The sequence below is a fragment of the Perissodus microlepis genome, chromosome 19 (assembly GCF_051167445.1).
Source record: "Perissodus microlepis isolate ML-2025 ecotype Zambia chromosome 19, ASM5116744v1, whole genome shotgun sequence".
Taxonomy (NCBI): domain Eukaryota; kingdom Metazoa; phylum Chordata; class Actinopteri; order Cichliformes; family Cichlidae; genus Perissodus; species Perissodus microlepis.
In genome coordinates, this window is record NC_140479.1 from 3964702 (window position 1) to 3988211 (window position 23510).

Consider the following 23510-nt stretch of genomic DNA (forward strand, 5'->3'; position numbering starts at 1 on the left):
ACTATACCGGCTTTTGATATTCTTGTCTTTCTTTGTCCAAAGTGCAAATTTCACAGCCTCATCAACATTGTATTCCCTAAAGGGCAAAAATGTAAACATCTAGGCAAATTTTAAGGAGCCAGAAAAGATTCTTATTTCCATCTCGATTTTATTTAGGGGTTCTCCTACAGTATCAGTAAAGTACAGTTGGTATCGTTCACCATTTATCTTATAGTGGCACTTCTTGCAGTTCATTACGTGTTTATGAGAAGCTATTTTTAAAATTCCCAATTTCCTTAGCAGAAACATGCGTTTACAATTAAGGCTGCCACTCTGTTCTGAGACCTCCCTGCTCTTCCAAGTGCATATGGACAGCCAGATGTAGTGAGAGTAGCAAAAACAATATCTCTGCCTCTGGCACGTACAGATCAGACAGTGACAAATCAAGAAACACCATTCAAGACAAATCTGGAATGTCTAGCAATTAGAGGGAAACCAAAACAATTTAAAAGAAGGATCATGTATGAGATTTGGATGTGTAGAAAAGTATAACCTGATTTGTGCTAGCACTGAATTCAGCTGATTTGCTGGAATTTGTCTAATCTTGACTTTATTTTTATGTAAAAGCTAGTAGATAGTTTAGAATAGCCCATTATTGTTATTGCACATGTACAGGGTGGGCCATTTATATGGATACGCCGTAATAAAATGGGAATGGTTGGTGATATTAAAGTCCTGTCTGTGGCACGTTAGTATATGTGAGGGGGGCAAACTCCTCAAGATGGGTGGTGACAATGGTGGCCATTTAGAAGTCGGCCATCTTGCATACAACTTTTGTTTTTTCAATAGGATGAGGGCCATGTGACACATCAAACTTATTGGTAATGTCACAAGAAAAACAATGGTGTGCTTGGTTTCAACGTAACTTTAATCTTTCATGAGTTATTTACAAGTTTCTGACCACTTATAAAATGTGTCTCTTGGCTGAGATGTGAGTCTAATATCTCAAGTCAAGCTTAAATGTGGAATAAAAATCAACTACTGCATAATTTCTCTTTTTGCTATTTTAGAAACTTAAACACACACAGACACACACACACACACACACACACACACACACACTAATCTGACCAACCAAGCCTGAACTTTGACTGTGATAATGACAATGTTAGAAGTTTGTCTGGGGAAAAAGAAAGCTGTCTCCATTTTGCTGCTGTGGTTTAATTCTCCTGTGTCCTCAGATAACTCAACTCTCTTGATATCCCCGTTTTGTTCCTTGAATAGAACACTGTACCACAAGATGACCACACAAAATTCCACATTCTCCACCGTCAGTTTTCCTCTATGTCTGCCTTTATTTTGACAGAAGGGAATCAGAATGGGGGAAAAAAACAAAACAAAACAAATTCTAACATTGCCCTGTCACTAATGAATCATTTTTGCACCCAACAGCAAAAACAAAGATAGCCTATGGAGCATAAGCATCAGAAAATAATATATTACAACAAAAAGATTGTTCTGGGACATGACCAAAGTTCACCTGAACTGATCATCCAAAAGATGGTAAGTAGTAAATGGACTGATTTTTTAGCGCCTTCTACTCTCCTGGAGCACTCAAAGCACACATGCCACATTCACCCACTCAAACAAGCACTTTCTTCTATGTTTTTCCAACTGCTTTCTACCTAACATTCACACACATTCGTACTCCGATGGATGCATCGGAAAGCAACTTGGGGTTCGTATCTTGCCTTAGGATATTTGGCATGCACACTGGGGGAGCCAGTGATTGAAGCACCAACCTTTCAATCAGTAGATGACCTGCTCCACCTCCTGAGCTACAGCCACCCCTAAGCATTACTCTTTTCAAGCTTAAGTGTGTTAGTTTATTAAATAAGGTTTTAGGAACAATCCCCAAAGTCCAGTAACAGAGAGCTGACAAATTCCAGCACAAACTAACACTTTTTACATATTCAAAAGTGAAAAATAAACTACAAATCTACACTACCAATCAAAAGTTTGGACACACCTTATCATTTAATGTTTTTTGTTTATTTTTACTACTCTTGTACTACTACTACAAGAGTCACCTCTGCTGCTGAGGATAAATTCATCTGAATGCCACACGGAGTTCCAGTAGCAGACAAATCTCTACATCAACTGTTCAGAGAAGACTGCGCAAATCAGGTCCTTATGGTCAAACAGCTGCTAAGAAACCACTACTAAAGAAAAGCAATAAGCAAAGAGAGTAGTTTGGGCCAAGAAACACAAGGAATGGACATTAGACCAGTGTAAATCTGTGCTTTGGTCGGATGAGTCCAAATTTGAGATGGTCGGTTCCACCCGATGTGTCTTTGTGCAATGCAGAAAAGGTGAACAGATGGTCTCTACATGCATGGGTCCCACCGTGAAGCATGGGGGAGGTGGTGTGATGGTGCTTAGCTGCTGACACTGTTGGGGATTTATTCAAAATTTAAGGCACACAGAACCAGCTTGGCTACCACAGCATCCTGCAGCATCATGCCATCCCAACCGGTTTGTGTATAGGGCAGGGATAGCTCAGTAGGTAGAGTGGTGGCCCCATGATCGGAAGGTCGGGGGTTCGATTCCCCTGAACAGCTACCCTGAGGTACCCCTGAGCAAGGTACCGTCCCTGCACACTGCTCCCCGGGCGCCCAATGGCTGCCCACTGCTTCACTAAGTGAATGGGTTAAATGCAGAGAGGAATTTCCCCACGGGGATCAATAAAGTACACTTTCTTTCTTCTTTCTTTAGTTGGAACATCATTTATTTTTCAACAGGACAATGACAGCAAACACACCGCCAGGCTTTGTAAGGGCTATTTGACCAAGAAGGAGAGTGATGAGTGCTGCAACAGTTGGCCTGGCCTCCACAGTCACCTGACCTAAACCCAATGGAGATGGTTTGGGATGAGACGGACCGCAGAGTAAGATGCTCAGCATCTCTGGAAAATCCTTCAAGACTTTTGGAAAACCATTTCAGGTGACTACCTCATGAAGCTCATCGAGAGAATGCCAAGAGTGTGCAAAGCAAAGGGTGGCTGTTTTGAAGAATCTAAAATATAAAACCTGTTTTGAGTTATTTCACACTTTTTTGTTTACTACATAATTCCGCATGTGTTCGTTCATATTTTTGATGCCTTCCGTGGGAATCTACACTGTAAAAGTAAAGGAAAATGAAATGGGAAGGTGTGTCCAAACTTTTGACTGATAGCGTATAAATTGTGTCGATAAATATATTTAAATAAATCTTCTTTATAAATCTTTTTTTATTATTATTATTATTATTATTATTATTATTATTATTATTATTATTATTATCATCATCATCATCATCTATGATCTTAACGAAATCTTAAATAAAGGCAATCATACCATACTGTCGCCAAAGTGTATCCAGTGTTTTCTTTGTATTGTTTTAGGCTCTTTACCTTACAATATAAAGTGCCTGCAGGCAACTGTTGTTGTGATTTGGCTCAATATAAATAAAACTGATTTGAATGATCCTGATCTAGTCAAGCATTAAGCATTTGCATCTGAACTGAATTCTCTTCTGCAGCTGCATCAGGAAAGTTAAGGTTAACGCTTCTGTAAAGTGACCACTTTTTCACACCAAACAGATGGATGAATAGCCAACCCTGAGTGTGTTCTTCTGTTGCTGTAGGCTCATCCCTGCTGAGATGTTTATGTTCCTGTTGCCAACTTGGTTATCTTAATAAACCACTACAAGAATAATTGAGATGTTTTGCAGGAAAGATTTGGGGACTAATGCTTCATGTTGATCATGACTTCAAAATGGTCTGTTGACATTTACCAGAATAGAAGTTTGGATTTCTGTTCTGGTAAAAGTTTGGATGGTTTTTGGTGAATAAAAAAATAGACCAGAGTAGGGCTGGAGAGAAAAACGTTTTAGACATTGGAAAATATTTAGACTCTGGAAACCAGAGGCCGTTTTTCTCATTGACACTATTAGTTAGACTTGGTGTGCTGGCAAAAAACAAAAACACATTTGCCAATTCACTGAATGTTCCTACAATAAATATGGAAGGAGCTTTTCTAAATCATTTTTCACCTTTAAGATGTTCAAAATACGTATGAGAAAAGTTGGTGTTTGATGACACTTGATTTTCTACCTCACAACATTTAAGCTGCTTTCAAACATGAACTGCAGCTGTTTACTAGTTATTGCCTGACTGGAGGTTCATGTCAGAGCACAAATGTCAGATAAAGTTGTTTCAGACAAACAGTCTTTAAACTTCTAACCCCTGAGCACAAAGTCCTTGGGAGGCCTACTAACATACTTGTGCGAATAAAGGAGGTGATTACGTGGTGAGTGAGTCGCTGTTGTGCGCTGCCTCCTGAATAAACGATCCTCACTTAAACCACTCAAACGATTTCCAGAAATGAGAATACATCTGTCTGTTCCCACTCTGCATCAATCAAATTCTTGTAATTCTCTCCGTGTTAATGACTCTATATTCATCTTTCAGTCCTATCAAAGTCATATCATCTAATTGACGTTATAACACATTTATAACAAAGCTGCTTCATTTGCACACAAGTACGTATGCAAATAAAAACAAAAAGCAATACCAGTCACCTTTAAAATGAAAGAACACACACTGAAATGGGACAAGCTGCATGACGTTACATCTGAATCCTAATTTTCCGCTAACCTCATTCAGGCAAGAACAAATAGGCCAGACGTGGCCCATAGGCCACACAACACTCAGGTCTAATCTACTTTAAATAACTTGGTTTTCTGACCTTTACAGCGGCACGTTTTACACTACCCCCCCACCCCCCACCCCCTTTCCCAAAATTTTAATACTACTAAAGTGTTTACCCTGACATTTTATGAATTACTGTCGGTGGGTGTGTTACCTCTGAAGGAGCCTGCTGTGCAGTGATGTAGTAGATGAGGAAAAGTCTCATTTTGTCTTCTGGAGTGCCAGCTGACAAACACACACGTTTACACACAGCTTATTCAGTTTATTCTGTCTCTGTAATACATGCTTGCTGAATATAAACAAATACAATTAAAACAACATTTAAAATAACCCTGCAGTTACAGATTTTGCACTTATCCCAGTATGGTATATGATAATTAAGTACCTGCATGTGAGTGTGTTTATATGTGTGTGTTTGTGTGTGTACCATCTGGGTCACTGATGATGTCCAAAAGGGATTTGTCTAAAGTTGACTTGCTCATCAGTTTCTCTTCAAATTCAAAGTAAACATCCAATTTCCGACTCTGAGGACACAAAGAGCATAAAATCAGTACAACAAACACTATATTCACACTCTGTATTGTATTTTCAGTGCACTGGTACTGCTGTAAACCATCCAGTAAACACTTCATATGCACTAATCTTTATACATATTAGTGCACTGTTTTGTAATGGTAACATGTTTCCAATGCTAGCAGGCCTAGCCTATAAAGTGAAGTAACTGTAATTTGAGGAGAAACTTCAGTGATGCTGGGTCCACCTAACAAGCAACCCGTATCACAAAGGGTGGATGACTTTTAGCAAAGGTATGATGTCACTGTACTTTATGTTTGACTTTTAATGGAGAATAGGTTATGTTCAAGATAACAAGAAACACAAATACTCCACCTTCTGACTATTCACCATTCCTATATGATCCAGCAGAGGTTCTCAAATTTCTAGAGCCCTTTGTTTTTAAATATTATCTAAAAGAACATTTTTCCTTGCTTCATTATATTCTTGCTAGTAACTAACTAGTAACTAAGATTGGTTAGCTCCAGTAATTGACCCAGCCACGTCTGCAATCTGTCATCTGGTGACAACAGTGCTCCCATTTGTTTAACCCTTTAAGACCTACCATAGAACCAAGTCCGCCAGTGCTTATATTATATTTTTACATGCTGTGGAGCCATTTTTGGGAGCATTTCAAGTTGCTATACATCAATACAACCATTATAGCCCAAATTTTAATAATATGTATGCATTAAGTGCATAGTAATTACATAAATTGCAAAAAAGTGCAATAAACTACAAAAAAATTTAAAATCGTTTTTGTTTTTTTAACATATATTTCTAGTTAGAGAAATTTAAGAGGCTTATCCCTCAAAACTGTAAATATAAAAAAGTTGCACAAAATAGTTTCCCACCACAGGAAATTTATTTTGAGTGTCTTCATAGTTTTATTTTTGAAATACACCAATTTTTATATACTGCAGAAAAAACGAAAATAAATATTATAATGCAAATTTGCAAAATAAACAGCATGTGCATCAAAATAAACTATTTCCAGCAGTGCAATTTGAGTTCTAAGCATCCCAGAAACGACACAGAAAGTCATAAAGTCAAAGATAACTTTTAAAAACACCAGTTTAGGCTGGTGAGGCCATCAAGGTAAAAAAAACTACATTTCCGCAAAAATGACGCCACTTCCGGTTTTGGGCAGGTAATGGCGGACATGTGATAGTTCGCGCTGACGTCTATTCCAACGTAGGAAGTGTTACGAACAGCTGATCGGATCGGCAAAGCGTGTTTCTGGAATATTATGTTTTTGTTGCTGCAAGTGGTTTTTGCAAAGCTATATGTGGAAGGAAACCGTGACCTAGGACAAGCTGATGGCATAAGATGTAAGTACAACTCCTCTGGTTTCATATGCAAAAAAAAATTATTGCGCTAGCTTACGTGGTTGCAGTGCTACCGGGATTTAAAAATAGTTACGCAAAACAGAGCGTGCCCGCTCTGACCGGCTTTAAAGGGTTAAACAAGCCAAGCAGTCAGTTTTTCATCTCAACTGAACTGTCAACCTTAAAGTCCAATGTAATATTAGAGTTTTATAAACTCATTTTATAGTACATAGCCTTTGGGTGTGTGGCACTTAAATTGAATCTCAGTTTCTGGAAACTACTATATACCTTGATGTGGTCAAGCACTGCTGTGGCAACATTGGTGTGCAGATCAATCAGTCTTTTCTTTTCCAACAGCTCTGGCAGAGAGCTGCAGAAGGTACAAAAAAATGTCAAAAACAAGACAAATAAAACTCAGTCTGCATTTTATTACCTATCATATGGTCAAAACTCTTATTGTACCCAAGTCTGTAAAGAATTTGCAACTACAAGGCTGTTTTAGACAGTGTATCTCACACACACACACACACACACACACAGCTTTAATTTATGGAAATCTCACAGATCAAAACCAAAACTTAAATCAGATGTTCCCTGCCTCAGTACTCATCTGTCCTCTTAAGTTCATGGAAATAATTTCTTTGTTGTTGAGAAACAGACTGACGCAAAACCAAAGACATTCAGTGAAAGGAGTTAAATAAAAAGCTCTGTGTTCACGTTTGAACCATTTAACCATAATTTCACCTCATTCACTGAGTGCATGACTCAGGGACAACCTGCAATGTGGTGTAAACTTTTCTTCCACTCAGAACTATGGTGCCAGTATGACGATGATTTTTTTTTAGGCCATAAAATATCAGTCTGTCTGTCTGAGCAATAAAACACTGGAACACCTTAAACCCAAAGAACCATTGTAAATACACATATTTTTTGTTTCGTTTTTATGATGAGGAACGTCATTCATGTAAGATTTATATTTGAAAGGGCTGATTTTAAAATGACCTATGCTTGTTTTGATGCAGTTCAGAGGGAGAGTCGTTTTGCGTACATTGTGTATATATTTAAATTACCCTGTGTTGTTCATTACCTGACAGCAGAGGTTAGCTTCGCTGTGTTGTCTGAAAGCATGCTGATGGCTCCTTCATCTTCCCCCTCTAAGCCCTGCAGTCAGAACAGACATCACAAGAAGTAGCATGCAAAATCATGCTGTAGTGTTTACAACCGCCTTAAATAGGACTGCATAATCTGCCATATAGTCTTCATGTAAGGTATTGTGATTATAACCTTGATTGCCATGCAATATCATCTTAAATTTCTTGAAGTAGAACAGCAGATGGTTAGACATGGGAGTTTTCTCTTGAAAACTTGGGACATAAACTTGGACATATCACCTTAGACTTGAAACTCAAAACTGATGTGACTGACCTCTGAATATGACTTAACTTTGTGACTCAGACAAAGCCTCAAACACTGTGAAACTGGAGCTGGATTGTACCATACTGAGTCTCATGCTGTATATGTGAATCTTACCATGATACTTTTCAACCGTTTGACTTCATCCTCCTGCGCTCTATACGTGTCCAGCTCCTCCTGAACTGACTCTGCAACCTCTGGGAATGGACTGTAACAAACAACCAATTATAATAACCATATTATAATGATATTCAGTATAATAAAAAGAAAAGAAAAAGGCACTAAAGAAGATGAAGGGTTAGTCAGATAAACTTAGACATCATCAGCATAGAGACCAATGTTATAATGTTCTGATACACACAAACACGTATACACCCTATTACTGTTTGGCACCTAATAAAGCACTTCCTCAATACAAATTTAAATTGCAAAATGTTTGAACATTGTTGTAGTTATTCCACAGTGTGACTCCAGAAATAGTAACACAAAGGTTTTTGCTGTTGTCTGTTTAAATTAAATACAGATTTTAGAAAAGTAAAAATGGGACATAAAGTGTTGGGAATATTAACCTTCCCAACGCTACTGAAAATTTATCAACTTTCCTTAAAAGTCATGTCTGTACTGGAAAACCAGGAGATTAAAATGAACACTATCAATACGGCCAAGAAGTGTGGCATCCTGGCCTTAAACATGTCTGGAATGGTATGCCTAGTCCAAATAATATTTAGCCCCAAATCCCACATTTCTGTGCCAAGTTAAGATAAATTGTAGGGCTGTCAATGTTAACTCGCGTTAATCCGTCACCTTAAAATTTTTTATGCAATAAACCAATCAGGTGTGCAGAATGACTCAAAATCCTTGAAATGTCTCTGTCAACGCATTTCGGGCAGTTTGTCTATTCTGCGCTCCAGATGGGTTAATTGCGTTAAAAACTTAAAGCGTGTTAATCGTGATGGTGGATTAACACACGTTAACGCAGTAATCTGTCCATTCAATATTTGGTCAATGCCCTAGCTTTTATTGTTCAGTAAAAAGCACTTTCAGCGGTTACTGAGCTTTAATACCAGGACTATAAGCATGTATTCAATTATATCTTACACATATTAGTTGCACTTAAACTTGCAAAATCTGAAAAGAGGCTTTCACATGTTCACAGATGAATGAACAACCAATATATGGGAAACAACATGTAATTTAATCCTATGATTATTCTGCTGATTATTCTGTTAAAAGATTTCAAAACAGGTGCCAGAAAACAGCCAAAAAAATTTTCTAAAATAAAACTGTCAAAAAAGTCAAAGATATTTCATTTAACATCATACAAAACAAAGAAGTCCTCTTAAGAATGAAGTTTAATTTAGAGTTGTTAGCATTTTTACTCTAAATGATGATGATCTAGACTGAAACAAAACACCACCTCTTTGGGAACTGACCTGCCCTTGTGTTTCTGCCAGAACTTGTCAGCGGCAGTCAAGTCATAGGTCTTCCTGCTCTTCTTCTTTGGTCTAGCACCAGCTGATGGCTCTGCCCCCATACCCTCCTCCATCACCACCCTGTTCAGATGGAAGTCCTGGTGGACACAGGAAAACATTTTTTTTTTTTTTAGTATTGTTGGCTAATATTTTGTCCAAGTGCTATGATTATTGCTGTTAGTCGGTTATTTTGACATGTTAGAGCTCATCACAGAACTAAAACTAATCCAGTTTTCTGGAATATATTTTTTTTATAATAAAACCTGATCAAGAATCCAGGAAAGCTATTCCAAGAAGAAGTATTGGTGTGCTAAAGATAATTGGAATGAGCTACAGAGCAAAGACAATCTTTCCTACAGCACATCGTTGCTAATTCCAGTACACTAAATGGCGCCAAACGCTGACAAGAACCATAATATTATTGTTGCCATGAAAACAGAGGAGGCATAGTAACAGACACTTGGTGTTACAATCCAGTCTCCTGTTGGGGGGGCGTGGTCACGTTTACAGGAAATAGAGACAGAGATGTGGAGTCGGCAATGCTGCCATCTGGACTGATGCAGCACTTACTGGCAAAACAAGGCCACAAACAGAAATCCATCCTAAAGCAGGCTGACACTTTTTTTTAAATCTTCCAACAAAAAATCTGTATGTTCAAAAGTTATAGTAAAGTGTCTGATTCAGACTTCTTTCAAGATGCTAATTTCAAAATAACTCCCACACAAACTAAGCTAAAATTGACTAATAACGTCCATAAGTCAGGCAGGCTAGATGAGATAACTTCTGACGCAACTTTTATCATTTATATACACTTTTTATTTGTATTGTCTAGCAGCTTTCATAGACGCCTACACTATCCAGCAATGAGGTCTGCCTTACCCATATTAATCAGATCAGATCTAGAAGTTTATTTGTGCTATGTTAACCAGATATGTAAAAATCTGACTTTCTAAAAATCTTAACACACTTGCTGAAGGGAAAGTGATAAAGAATAAATATGAGACCAAATGACTCCGTAAGAGTGATGGTTTTTGGGCTTTATTTGCAAAAGCTGAACTTTTATGAGAGCAAGCACATTTGTGTGTGTGTGTGTGTGTGTGTGTGCTGATTACATCATCATTCACCTCTACATTCCAGGGCTGTCAGTATTAACCTCAACACCTCACTAGTTGACAGCACTCTGGCAAGAATTAGTGTGAGAATTTGTGTGCATTGTGGGAACATGGGGATATGTGTTTCTGACAGTCATATAAATGTGCAAGCCCCCATAATGTGCGTACAGTCATCTGAAAAACAAAATACACCCTCCTTCAGTTCTAAGGTTTTATATATTAGGACATTAATAAAAACATCCAGTCCTTAGCAGTTCTTAAAATCAGCTAAATACAGCCACTGAAAAATACAACACACTACACCCGTTTATTATTTAACAAAAATTAAGCCAAGATGCCAAAGTAGTATATTAGAAATTAGGTACACCGTTTCTGCCTCCATAGAAATTAAAAGGGTAAATAATAGTCAGGGGCAGATAATCAAGTGCACTTAATATGAAAAAAAAAATGTTTTTTTTAATACTAATCTTTTTTTTTTTTAACAGTTTCAATTTTTTTCGGCTACAAATTAGATTTTTGTCAGTTTCAGACTTGAATTTGTGTTGTGGGCTTGTATCAAGGAGGAGGGACAGAGCATAGGAAAAATGATTGATAGGTCGCTAACCCATGAGAGCTATGAGCGCAGTAGAGAAATCTAAGAATCGTCCATTCATTAGAATTCCCAAACTTAACACAACTTTAACCTTCTTTTGTAACAGAATCTTTTGACATGCTACACTGAGTACCATCAAAACTCAAATGACCATTGAGAACTGAGAGCAAAACGGCTCCATTTTTATTTTCCCTAATTGTGAAGCATTTGTCACAGACCAAGCAGAGACTGAAAAATGAGGCCAGTGACATGCTAAAAGTTACCGTTTCTCTAAAAGTCAATTGAGTTTGACTCCAGAAGCGATTTAATCCCCACAGACCCCAATCCCCATGTTAAAATGTCCAAATTTAGGACAAAAAACAGAATATTTTCAGCCCAGTACTTGTTAAAGGTTTTGGTCTCTATAGATAGTTTCCCACTTAAAATTTGAATAATGGATAACTGCTTTCTTTTTTTTAAAAACTCATCCAATGGAATATTGGAAAGTTTAATGTTATGGCAGTGGCTGCTTTGATTGACAGCTGTAGCTGTTTGTAGTCTGCTAGGAATCGCCTTCACTGAATCCAGCCAATGAAATGGACTCTACTGTGTTTGTGATGCTGATGGCACCATGAAATTTGTTGTGTACCACATGGTTTTGCAGCTTCAAAGACAAAAGGAAAAGCAGAAGTATTTCTGGTCATTCTCAGACAGGTGACTGACTTCTTACCAGCACATCATGAATCAGCGCCTGGTAGGTCCAGGTGTGATGGAGGGGCGTGGCCATGTCCACATTACGATCTACCAGGACAAACAGGGGTCTCTGAAAGCTAGAGGGGAGAGTATAATACTGCTGAGCGTAGTTAAACACAGGGCCAATATTTAAACTGGCAGAGAAAAAATATTGCACGATGGGAGATAGAGTCTCACATGGACTCAAAAACTAAAGTAAACCATACTGATTACCTTTTATTCAGTGGATATCTAAAGCAATATTGTCAATGTTAACATTAATGTTAACATGTTGAAAGTCGATCTAGATCTTCCTCTAATATAAATACATACAGTATATACTGTGTGTTTTTCTACCATTTAACTCCTCATGCTAATGCTAGTTGAGCAACACTACAGAATGAGAATGGTACAGACTAAAATAATAACTGAAACAAAGAAGAAAATGGCATCACCTGATTTATATTCCCAATATTTATAATTTTGCAGAAACTAACATATTCGTTAAGAATGCTGACCTGAACTGTCCAGCAGTCATGCTGTCTCCTGTGAACAGACTGTTTCTGGCATCACGCAGATTCTCACGGAGCTTTTTGTCCAGTTTCTACACAAACAAGTACACAATTCAACACAAAGCATTCATATTTCCACAAAATTATAATGACTAAAGTGAATGCCTTTAATATTTTTCTGTCCAATGTGTTATTTTTGTTGGAAATCTTGGATGCTGGTACTCATAGGGATGATTTTTTTTTAAAACAAACTATTCACCTAAATGTTGTTCCAGTTCACAAAAACAACAAAACAAAACAACCAGATTTGGGTTTCCGAGCAACCTTTTGCTGGAGCTAGGCCCAGGGGGATCAACGAGCATCTAGTGATTGGGTGTTAGCCCTTGGGGCCTGGAAGGGCTCAGCCTAAATAAGCCATATGGGCCACCCCTTCTATGGACCCACCACCTGTAGAAGGGGTAATAGAGGTCCAGTGGAATGTGGATTGGGTAACATTTGAAGCCAGAGACCATGGTCCGATCCCCAGTTGCTGAAACTCGGCTTTGGGTAACTGGAATAGGTAGCTAGTGGAGGAGGAGTCTGGACTAGTACTTGAGGCCACTGAATCTGAGTGGACCATGTTCTGTACTTCCATTGCTGACATGGCTGTACGGAGCAGTGGCTGCAAGGGGGATGGTGCCTGTTGTGGTGGTAACTCCCAAACCAGATGGTAGACACTGGAGGTGAAGAGAGCTTTCAAGCTAAAGGAGTCATCCTATTAAACATGGTTAACTTGAGGGACTCCGGAGGATACTGACAGGTACCGGCAGGCTAAGCGGAGCGCAGCTATGGCAGCAGCCAAGGCAAAAACTGGGGTGTGGGAATAGTTCGGTGAGGTCACAGAGCAAGACTTTTGGTCGGCCTTGAAATGTTTCTGGCAAACGACTCAGGAGAGGAAGAGCATCAACATGCAATATAGTGGGGATGGGACTCTGTTAGTCTCAACTGAGGTCATAGGTGGGCAGTGGAAGGAATACTTTGAGATACAATGAGCAGTTTTTACATGTTAGAGTGGACTCACCACAGCAACCATTTCTGCTGCGTTTCCTCTAGGACAGCGGATGATTGGAACCGCACCTGGTCAACAACAACACACTTTAATGAAGTCTCATTAAACGTAACAACAACAACAAAAAAAAAATAATGCCAATTGCCAAAGAGATACATATCTTTATCAAAGGAATCCCTAAATTAGAAGGTTAAAATGGTTTACAGACAAATAGAATTCAGAGAGATGTTTTCTTCCAATGAAGCATCACAACTTGGTTCAATGTTGAGCCACTATTTAATAAGAATGATGTGCAAATAGTGAGTTACAGGTAACTTAAGGTTGTCAAAAAAAACTTCAAATACTATACTGATTATTGTGGTCTAAAAATGTTGAGACCAGTTTTACAAATAAAAATTGACTCTAAAAGGTCAGTTTTACTGACAGAGTCAGAGATTTAGTCTAACTTTCTAACTGAACGTTCAGATCGACCCAGTGAATAGCTGTCCCAACCTACAGACCAACACACAATCCCCAGAAAATTCTGACAAAAGAGTTCACCATTACATGAAAAGCTTATTCATTCTTCTTTGGCTGGTTTTCACTGATCTAAATTGCCATGTGTGAAACAGTATTACTGTATATACTACATTAGTGAAGAGGACTGATTGCATTTGTGATTATAAATTGTTAACAGAAAACTAAGAGATTTCCACTCCCATCTACATACTTTGGCCACTGTGGTATTGTGCCAATTTGTCCTTACTGTAAACTAGCAAAGCTACTGTGGTTTTGACAGGGTCGAGGGAGTTTGACAAGTTGAGGAGTTTTTACCCCGATAATAAAAAAAGATTGCATTACCATCTAGTGGACTGTAACAGTAACACACCCAACTGAAAAAAAAATGCTTTAGCTAAAAAAATAAACATTGTGAAATCCAGGTGAATTTGTAAGCACACAGATATCAGAGATTTGCCTTGGCTGTCATTCTATGAGCCACACTCACCAAGAGTGACGAAGAAACAGAAAAGACTGTCTACAATGGTGTCCATGATGGCCTCCATGTCTGTGTCCTGGATGTCTGCCCTGTTGATGGCTGCACAGGTGTGAAAAAACAGACAAAGAAACACTTACTCTGTGTTTATTTAAGTAGAAAAGGTGGCAGCTAAAACAACATGTCTCTTCTAGTCATTATATTACGTCTAGTATAGGAAGCTATACTCACTATATATAAGTGTGTTTGTGTTGGTCATTCAAGTTTCAGTGACTAAAGCTGTCTGTATGTCATACTATTTCCTTTGAATTTAATAAATGTCAGTACACATAATATGAAATACAAGACAAGATACTCCTCTTTACACATACATATCCATCAGGGTTTTATGACACATAATGTGTTGTGTTCTTTTGCTAATCTACACATCTGATAGCTTAACTCTTAATACATGGATTTCAGGTTTATACCAACATTTGTCACAATCTTAGATCAGTTCATCACAAACTACTTCTGCAATGTGAAGCTATCCTGTTGATATTTTAGCTGAAGCTTTAAATTAGATTTAATTGAAGTGTAATAATATTTTAAGTAGATTTAAATGGATAAGTGAAATAATGATTTCAGACGAGGCAGGTGAAGGCACCTCAGTAGTCTCAGGGACAGATTTGCTAATGGTCTGCACCAGCATGTAACCCTCTTTTAGTGTTAGGGTCATTGTTTAGCTCAGTGTGCCAAGCAGGTGATGTATATGCCATAAAGTGAACACAGCGGTCCAGGTTCTAATGTGCTCCGGGTTATTTGTAGTATTTGCCCTTACCCTGCTCTGTTCTACTTTGCTGTCATCTCCTGGCTGCTTTTATCATAATAACTCAAAAAAACAAGACCCACAAAAATGATGACCAAAAAAAGGTCCTGTCAGAATTTCCTAAAGCAACACGTTGTATTTTGTACTTTAATTCCATGTATTTCCATACATATGTTTCCGCTTGAGAGGGCAAAAGTTTTTGGAAGAACAGTATAAATGAATCGCACAAACCCAATTTACTAAGGTTTGCGGTCTGCAATTTACTGCAAACTGTGCTGGAGAAAAAGCAATTGCTGTGGCTGTGACATCTGCTACTGACAGTGCTCACTGGTTTGGAAAGGGAGGGGAAAAATTATGTTGTCAAAACATCTTGTCCTCAGGCTGTGGGTGCTGTACTGGAGCTTTCTGGTTTCTGTAAATGTATATTTGGATGAAATAATACCACCACGTGGGGGGCGAGGAGCATTAAATTGTTGATCATTAAAACACAGGTAAGTGCTACATAGCTAGATTAAACAAACTGCCACACGTAAATCTTATATTTTGTTGACTTGGACTTTTAGAAAAAAGTTCCTATAGTATTCATTTGTCTCATAAATGCTGTGTCATAACAGTAAAGCTGAGTGAGTATTTTTCCAGGTCAGGTAAACCTGCAGGACAAGGTTAGGAGATGTATGCTCACATGTTGGTGCCATACTCTACGCCCCTCTGACAGTTGTAAATACATAGTGAGTAGTGCATTCAATAGCACAGTAACTATCTGGCATTTTTAAACTCAAAGATATTCAAAGGAGGGCTGGAGAATAAAGAACTGCTGAACTGTTTTGCCCACCAAGTCTGGCATGAAAACTATGGATTGCCAAGTACTTTTGAAGGACATCTTCATGTGTGTACATCACTATCATATACTTTTATCTCTTATATTGTCACTTGATTTTCTGATCTTCCTATTTAGCTTCTTCCGTGAAGCACTTTGAAACGTGACTCAATAAAATGTTTCATGAATAAATACAAATAAATTTTGTTATTAGAAAACAATAATATACATCTAAAAACCTCACAACATCAAAATGCTGTTTGAAGCTTCAGATTTGGTTTTAAGCTTCAACTTACAGTTGTGGTCAAAAGTTTACATGCACTTGTAAAGAACATAATATCATGGCTCTCTTGAGTTTCCTGTTATTTCTACAACTCTGATTTTCCTCTGATAAGAGTGATTGGAACAGATACTTCTTTGTCACAAAAAACATTCATGAAGTTTGGTTCTCTTATGACTTTATTATGGGTTAACAGAAAAAAGTGATCACATCTGCTGGGTCAAAAATATACATACAGCAGTGCTAATATTTGGTTACATGTCCCTTAGCCATTTTCACTTCAATTAGGCGCTTTTGGTAGCCATCCACAAGCTTCTGGTTGAATCTTTGACCACTCCTCTTGACAGAATTGGTGCAGTTCAGTTAAATTTGATGGCTTTCTGACATGGACTTGTTTCTTCAGCATTGTCCACATGTTTTCAATGGGGTTTAAGTCAGGACTTTGGGAAGGCCGTTCTAAAACCCTTATTCTAGCCTGATTTAGCCATTCCTTTACCACTTCTGATGTGTGTTTGGGGTCACTGTCCTGTTGGAACACCCAACTGCGCCCAAGACCCAACCTTCGGGCTGATGATTTTAGGTTATGTTGAAGAATTTGAAGGTAATCCTCCTTCTTCATTATTCCATTTACTCTCTGTAAAGCACCAGTTCCATTGGCAGCAAAAAAGCCCCACAGGATAAAACTACCACCACCATGCTTGATTGTAGGCATGGTGTTCTTGGGGTTAAAGGCCTCACCTTTTCTCCTCCAAACATATTGCTGGGCATTGTGGCCAAAAAGCTAGATTTTTGTTTCGTCTGACCACAGAACTTTCCTCCAGAAGGTCTTATCTTTGTCCATGTCATCAGCAGCAAACTTCAGTCGAGCCTTAAGGTGCTGCTTTTGGAGCAAGGGCTTCCTTCTTGCACGGCAGCCTCTCAGTCCATGGAGATGCAAAACACGTTTGACTGTGGACAATGACACCTGTGTTCCAGCAGCTTCTAATTCTTGGCAGATATGCTTTTTGGTGATTCTCGCTTGACTCTTCACCCTCCAGACCATTTTTCCCTCAGCAGCAGATGATAGCTTGCGTTTTCTTCCTGATCGTGGCAGTGACAAAACAGTGCCATGCACTTTATACTTACAAACAATTGTTTGCACTGTTGCTTTTGGGACCTGCAGCTGCTTTGAAATGGCCCCAAGTGACTTTCCTGACTTGTTCAAGTCAACAATTTGCTTTTTCAGATCCATGCTGAGCTCCTTTGACTGTCCCCATTGTAGCGTTTGTGGGCGTTTGTATCCAATGAGCCCAATTTAACTGGCCTCAGAGAAGTCACCAGCTGTAGTCACTCATAATCACTCACAAGAAGTTTAAGAGGCTATGCTATGAAGCTCATTTCACTGACAAATTTCTAAGTCACCAAAATTGCTAATTCATGTTGCTGTATGTATATTTTTGACCCAGCAGATGTGATCACTTTTTTCTGCTAACCCATAATAAAGTCATAAAAGAACCAAACTTCATGAATGTTTTTTGTGACAAAAGAGTATCTGTTCCAATCACTCTGTCAGAGGAAAATCAGAGTTGTAGAAATAACGGGAAACTGTAGATTTAGATCACAAAGACAGAAAGGTGTGTGTGTGTGTTTGTGTGTGTGTCTTTGTTTTACCATGGTAGGAAATGAGCTCCTTATTTTGATGGCAGAGGATGAACATATCATCTTCCAAAGTGATAAAGTTTAGATACTGATCAAACACCTGAAACACAAACAGATATCAGCCTGATTAATTAGTGCTGGACACAATAATATTACACCTGCTCGGTGAATCTATTACAAAACCTGTGTTACTGAGCTGATATAAATTATCCCGCAAGGTTGCAAAGAGAAGGAAGCAAAAATAATGACCACAATCTAGCAATAATAATAATAATGATAGTAATAAAAGCAAAAGTAAAAAAATCAAATAAACCTTTTAATATTTACATTTGTCAAATGTTGTTAATTTTCTGATTTTTTTGTTATTTAATAAATTGTCATTGCCTTATTGAAATATTTTTGCATTTTAAACATTTATTTAGTTGTCACTGCACCAAAAAGGAGTGCTTCATAAGCACAGAAAGAACGTAACCTTGGTGACTTGGGTAACAGCGTTAGCAGCCAATGCGGCACTGGCAATGTCCTCCAATTTACTTCTACTGATGGCAGAGATGAAGTTCAGATAGTATGCCTCATACAGCTGGTTCCTCAAGTCCTACACACACACACACACACACACACACACACACATGAAATTACAGTTAATATTTAATATTATTTTAATACAATGATGAGATTGCGAATATGATGAACACTGCATTTCTAAAAATTAGTGCGTAGTAGGCCAAAATATCTCAGTCTGACAAGTACTGATTATTGGATCATTAAATAACCAACAAAAATGTTTCCAGAGCTCAAGATCATCCCTAAGTGTCCACACTATATGTGCCACAATTTAAAAAAATGACATGACACAGCAGAACCAAGACATCCTTTAAGAATCGGGATCAATTCATCAAGTTCTGTTTTTCCCTCCACACCAAGCAGCAGTACTTGGTTCTTTATTGCAAGCAAATTCTGTATTCTGTATTAGAGTATTCTGACAACAAAAATCCAGAAAATATTCCAGTGTGGGATGCTGAGTATCATCAGTTGCTAAAAGATGATAAATGATAATAACAATATTTTGCTGCTGCATTTTTAACCTCTAAGAACCTGTCGTCCACATATGTGGACATCACATTTTGGGATGTCTAGACCACAATATTAAAATTTGCACAATCAACCCAAATAGCAAAGAGAAATTAAAGATTCATGCAATTAAAGAGTTCAAGAGTTAAAGAGGCATTAGGAGGTTAATGAACTCATCAAATCACAAAAACACAGAAACTTGGGCTTAAATTTGAGAAGGAAAGCTGTGAGCTTTCCTCACAGATGACACAAACACAGAAAAATGATAAATCATTTCTCAATAAAAAGGAAAGGTCAAGCTCCAGAAAGGCAGATGAATAAACGAATAAAGCTGGGATTGTCAATGTTTTTACCAAACTTTAATGACAGGTGAAAATTAAACGGGATAACTGAAAAATGATTTGAGCTTTTAGCGTCTTTTAGCTCATGGTTTTGGTCCTGCTACTTCTGAAAGGAACTCTTCTGTAATTCCCAGAGTAGATAAACGCACTCAGGCAAAGAGTCCAGCTTAATGAGTTACTGTGTGCGATCACCTGACAAATCCTGTCGATGTTCTCCTCTGTGGGCATGACGAAATAAATAGCAGGAACATCTGGAATAGGATCTCTGTCTGAATGAAGCAGCCTGAACACACACACACACACACACACACACACACAAACAAACACAAAATTACAACCTTTTTCTCTGTTAAAAACTGCAAAACGAAACAAAAGTAAAATTTGGGAAACAGCTGCCCCATAATCAACTGCTACAATGTTGTGCAAAACTCTTGTTTCTTTATATTTTGCTAGGAAAATGAAAAATTTGTAGCAATTATCATTGGCATTTTCACAGATTCAACAGAAGAAATGTATTAATTCATTCATATTTTGAATCTATTTATGAATTTCTATAATGATTATATAACAGCAAGTTTTTTGTTATACACAACTGATTTCAGAAAAAGTGTGTGAAAGTTTTGGTGCCAAAACCAACTGAGGTAAACAGCTGAGGTGACTCTCCAGTGCCTTCTCTGAGAGGAGCATGTGACCAGCTGGCTTTGTGGTGATTACCGATGATGATGATTATTTTTGATTATGTAATATTTTGTTTTGCTGTTCTCTTAAAACAGCTCTATGTGTGTGTGTGTGTGTGTGTGTGTGTGTGTGTGTCCTACAGATGCAGAGTGATGCCCATGTCTCGGAGCTCTTTGACAGACAGCAGTGGGGAGATGATGTCTTGGCCAAACCGGTCATATATTAACACCTGCAGAAAAGGCAGAGATCAAAAGACTTTTTCTGACCCAGGCAGAAATCACAAATACAAAGTCTTACTGATAAACCACACAACACTTATTTATGTGACTGCTTTCACTGTGTGAAAAGTCTGGCATGTGAAAGCAGTGATTGCTAGTGGAATGCAGATCTAAAGGTGAACTACTGATACATACATACACTGATTAACAGCATGAAAGAATGAGTTGGGGATGTGGGCTGGCACTGACATCAGCTGATTTGCCAGCATTGTGGCTTAGGTTGACTACATGGCCTATGTGAACTATAGAATTATTATGTATTTATTTATTAAACTTTGAGTTCACCTTGAAAAGCATGACATTCTTCATTACACAGTAAGCACGTACACTGTCCCTTCACCTCCTCTTAGAAACACAGGATGTGGATTTTAAGAGGCTGAGTTAATCCTAAATAAGATTTAACACACAATGCAGCACACTGCATTTTCTGAAGACATTGAGCTTTTATGCACGGCGAGTATGAGTCTCAGTATTTAAGTCATGATTTCAGGCTGGATGTTTTTCCTTGACACCTGTTGAGTTACTGCACTGTCAAAGTGACTTACCTTCCATACTGGCTCAGCTGCAGTGTTCTTCAGAGGAGGTGCATTGAAGTTCAACATTCGCTTCAAAGCGACTGCAGAAATGCAACACAGAAACTTTTACGTTAGGGCACACACAACCAGATCAGTATCCACATGGCTAATAAATACTGCTCCATTAATACTAGCTTAACTGAGAAGCAGTTGTTTCTGTAATCAAAATGTTGTTTTAGACATCTCAACAAATACTCTTCTGAAATATATCAAGGGTTTAACATGCTTTTTTCTATGGTGAAACGAGCCTGGGGAAATGGCATGCCATATGACAAAATAAAGCCTAAAATCTTTGCATTTTAGGCTTTATTTGTCACATTTGTTTCTTAAAAATATCAATAATGACTATCTGCTATGATAATCATAATTGACTAACTGTTGCACTTTTGACTAAAAACGAAATTCTGTAGGATGTGATTTTAGTGTGTGGAAACATTTCTCTGAGCATTTCATAGACAAAATGTTTATTAACTTGAAACCAGACTACTGATGCAGTCCTCTAGGACTGCAGTAAACAGCTAGCTTTATTTTTTGCCAGCTAACGATTTGATAATCCCACTAATCACTGCAGCTCTAGATCACACATTGATAAATCTTTTTATTCACTGACCAGACTGCCCACAAAAATATTCAATAAATGTACTTGAATAAAAAAGTATATGCAAGAATAAGACATCCACATTCTCCTGTCCATCCAATATTTAATATTAAAAAATAATATTAAAAAGCAATACAACAATAAACTGATCCAAACAACAAAGCTTACTGAAACCATAAGAGTATATTCACATGATGAAGAGAGGATCCATCCAGTGTATATGAAGCTAGAAACTAGAAATAGCTTAAGGCTTTCTTCACAGTTAGCAGGAGGCTAGCTATCCGTAGCTATTTCTACCGTAATAGAGCTAGCAGCACTGATAGCTGACAGGACGACGGGTTAAATTTGGGTAAATAATTTAACAGTGTGGTTGACAAGTTAACGTGTCTGTAAATATAGGAAAAATGAACGAGTTCCGCTATAAATAGTGAAACAGAAACATTAATGAAGTAGCTCAGCCCCTGTTATTTTAGCACGTAGTTTAGTTTGTCAGCTATTTAAGAGGGGGAATGGTATCTCAGTCAGACTTCGGGTTGGTGGACCTCTACACAGCCCGTCACCGCTGCTGTCTTTCGCCTGATATAATGCTAACGAAGGAAAGAAAACATTTTAACAAACCTGTCTGCTTCTCCCGGACAGACGCCGCCATGTTTGATGTTGTTAGTTACGGAGTGACTGATGACGTGGCACCAGCTCGACGTCAGCTCACACGTCAGAGAAGAGTAGAAAGTGAAGAGGTCTCACTCTGGTGCTGTTTAACAGAGAACACAAGAAAGAATGCAGATCATCACAGTAAAGTTCCGTTTTCCAGTAGACCAATAATGAAATTTTTAACAGCTGTTTTTCAGAGTTATGTGGTCCTCACAAAACAGCCACTACAGGCACTGATTTAATAGAATATGAGGAATTGATTAGGAGTATGAAATATTTGAAATGAGCTCAGCCTTAAGCATCTATAGTAGCAATATCAATCCATATAGCACTAATAGTGAACATTCTTCTCCACGACAGGGGCAGATCTAGAGAAATTTTCTTAGGCTGGTATGAGGGTGGCATGGAAATCGAATGTGGTAGCAAAATCAAAGGCTTTTACACACATGCAGGTGTTACATTCTGTAATATGCATTATATATCGTCAAAACACATCAAATGCAGTAAGTATACACATGGTTCATATAAATATACTCTATAACTTTCTTATTTTCTTTAGCCCATATAATTAAACATTTCAGTTATATAAAACATGCAAATTTGGATTTTATGTACTGTATAGCCTATATAGTAAATAAGTATGTAGTCCAATAAGTATAAAATCCAGAAAGCTACACAACATAGGGTGGTTCATTTAAAAACACAAGTCTAACTTAATTTCAAGACTCAAGAAGTTTATTGTCATTTCGTATGGTGTTACTCAGCCTGAAATGAAATACTGTTTCTCACCAGCCTCTACAGCCTCTACAAGAATAAATACAGTTTTAAAAGAATAAATACAGTTTAAAAAGAATACGTTTTTTTAAAAAAAAGCAACGAAAAAGGCATAAATAGCATGAAAGCATGATTTCACACTCTTTTTTGTATTAAAAATAACCAAATCGTTACATGCTTAAACTTACACAAAATGAGTGAAATCTGCACTGTCATGAACACATTTTTCACCAACAGCTCAAAAACTATTAAAGATGTGAGTGAGTGAATGGAATAACTGCTATATTAAATAGTTTAAAAGTAATGTTTGAAAAGTGCATGCCAACTGAAAGTGTAAAGAAAAATAACCTTAAATAAACACCGCATTCTTAATGGATTTTAATTTAGTACAAGCAATCACTGCCAGCATGATTGTTTGTGTTATTATGTAATCTGTGTGTTTATGTGTTTTATCATCTGTTACAGGTTTCTTATTCATTTTCAGTTATATTAAATACATAAATTAAAAAAACACAGTGAAACAATAAAACTGGTGTTTCTGACAGTATTCATCTTTGCT

The 23510-nt window shown here is 37.8% G+C and overlaps 1 protein-coding gene across 1 annotated transcript in view; it reads right to left on the minus strand.

Annotated features, from left to right (window-relative positions):
* Positions 1-22253, minus strand: part of scfd1 (sec1 family domain containing 1) — a 35652-nt gene extending 13399 nt beyond the window's left edge. The window contains exons 1-16 of the mRNA XM_084914460.1: positions 22145-22253; positions 20899-20969; positions 20216-20304; positions 19590-19680; positions 18458-18580; positions 17998-18085; positions 14455-14544; positions 13482-13537; positions 12428-12513; positions 11908-12007; positions 9456-9592; positions 8140-8230; positions 7697-7770; positions 6898-6979; positions 5157-5253; positions 4884-4954 (exon numbers count right to left, since the gene is read on the minus strand). Of these exons, the coding sequence (XP_084770586.1) occupies positions 4884-4954; positions 5157-5253; positions 6898-6979; positions 7697-7770; positions 8140-8230; positions 9456-9592; positions 11908-12007; positions 12428-12513; positions 13482-13537; positions 14455-14544; positions 17998-18085; positions 18458-18580; positions 19590-19680; positions 20216-20304; positions 20899-20969; positions 22145-22175 (1377 nt within the window). The 5' untranslated portion in view covers positions 22176-22253. The remainder of the gene's footprint in view (positions 1-4883; positions 4955-5156; positions 5254-6897; positions 6980-7696; positions 7771-8139; positions 8231-9455; positions 9593-11907; positions 12008-12427; positions 12514-13481; positions 13538-14454; positions 14545-17997; positions 18086-18457; positions 18581-19589; positions 19681-20215; positions 20305-20898; positions 20970-22144) is intronic.
* Positions 22254-23510: the final 1257 nt, after the last annotated feature.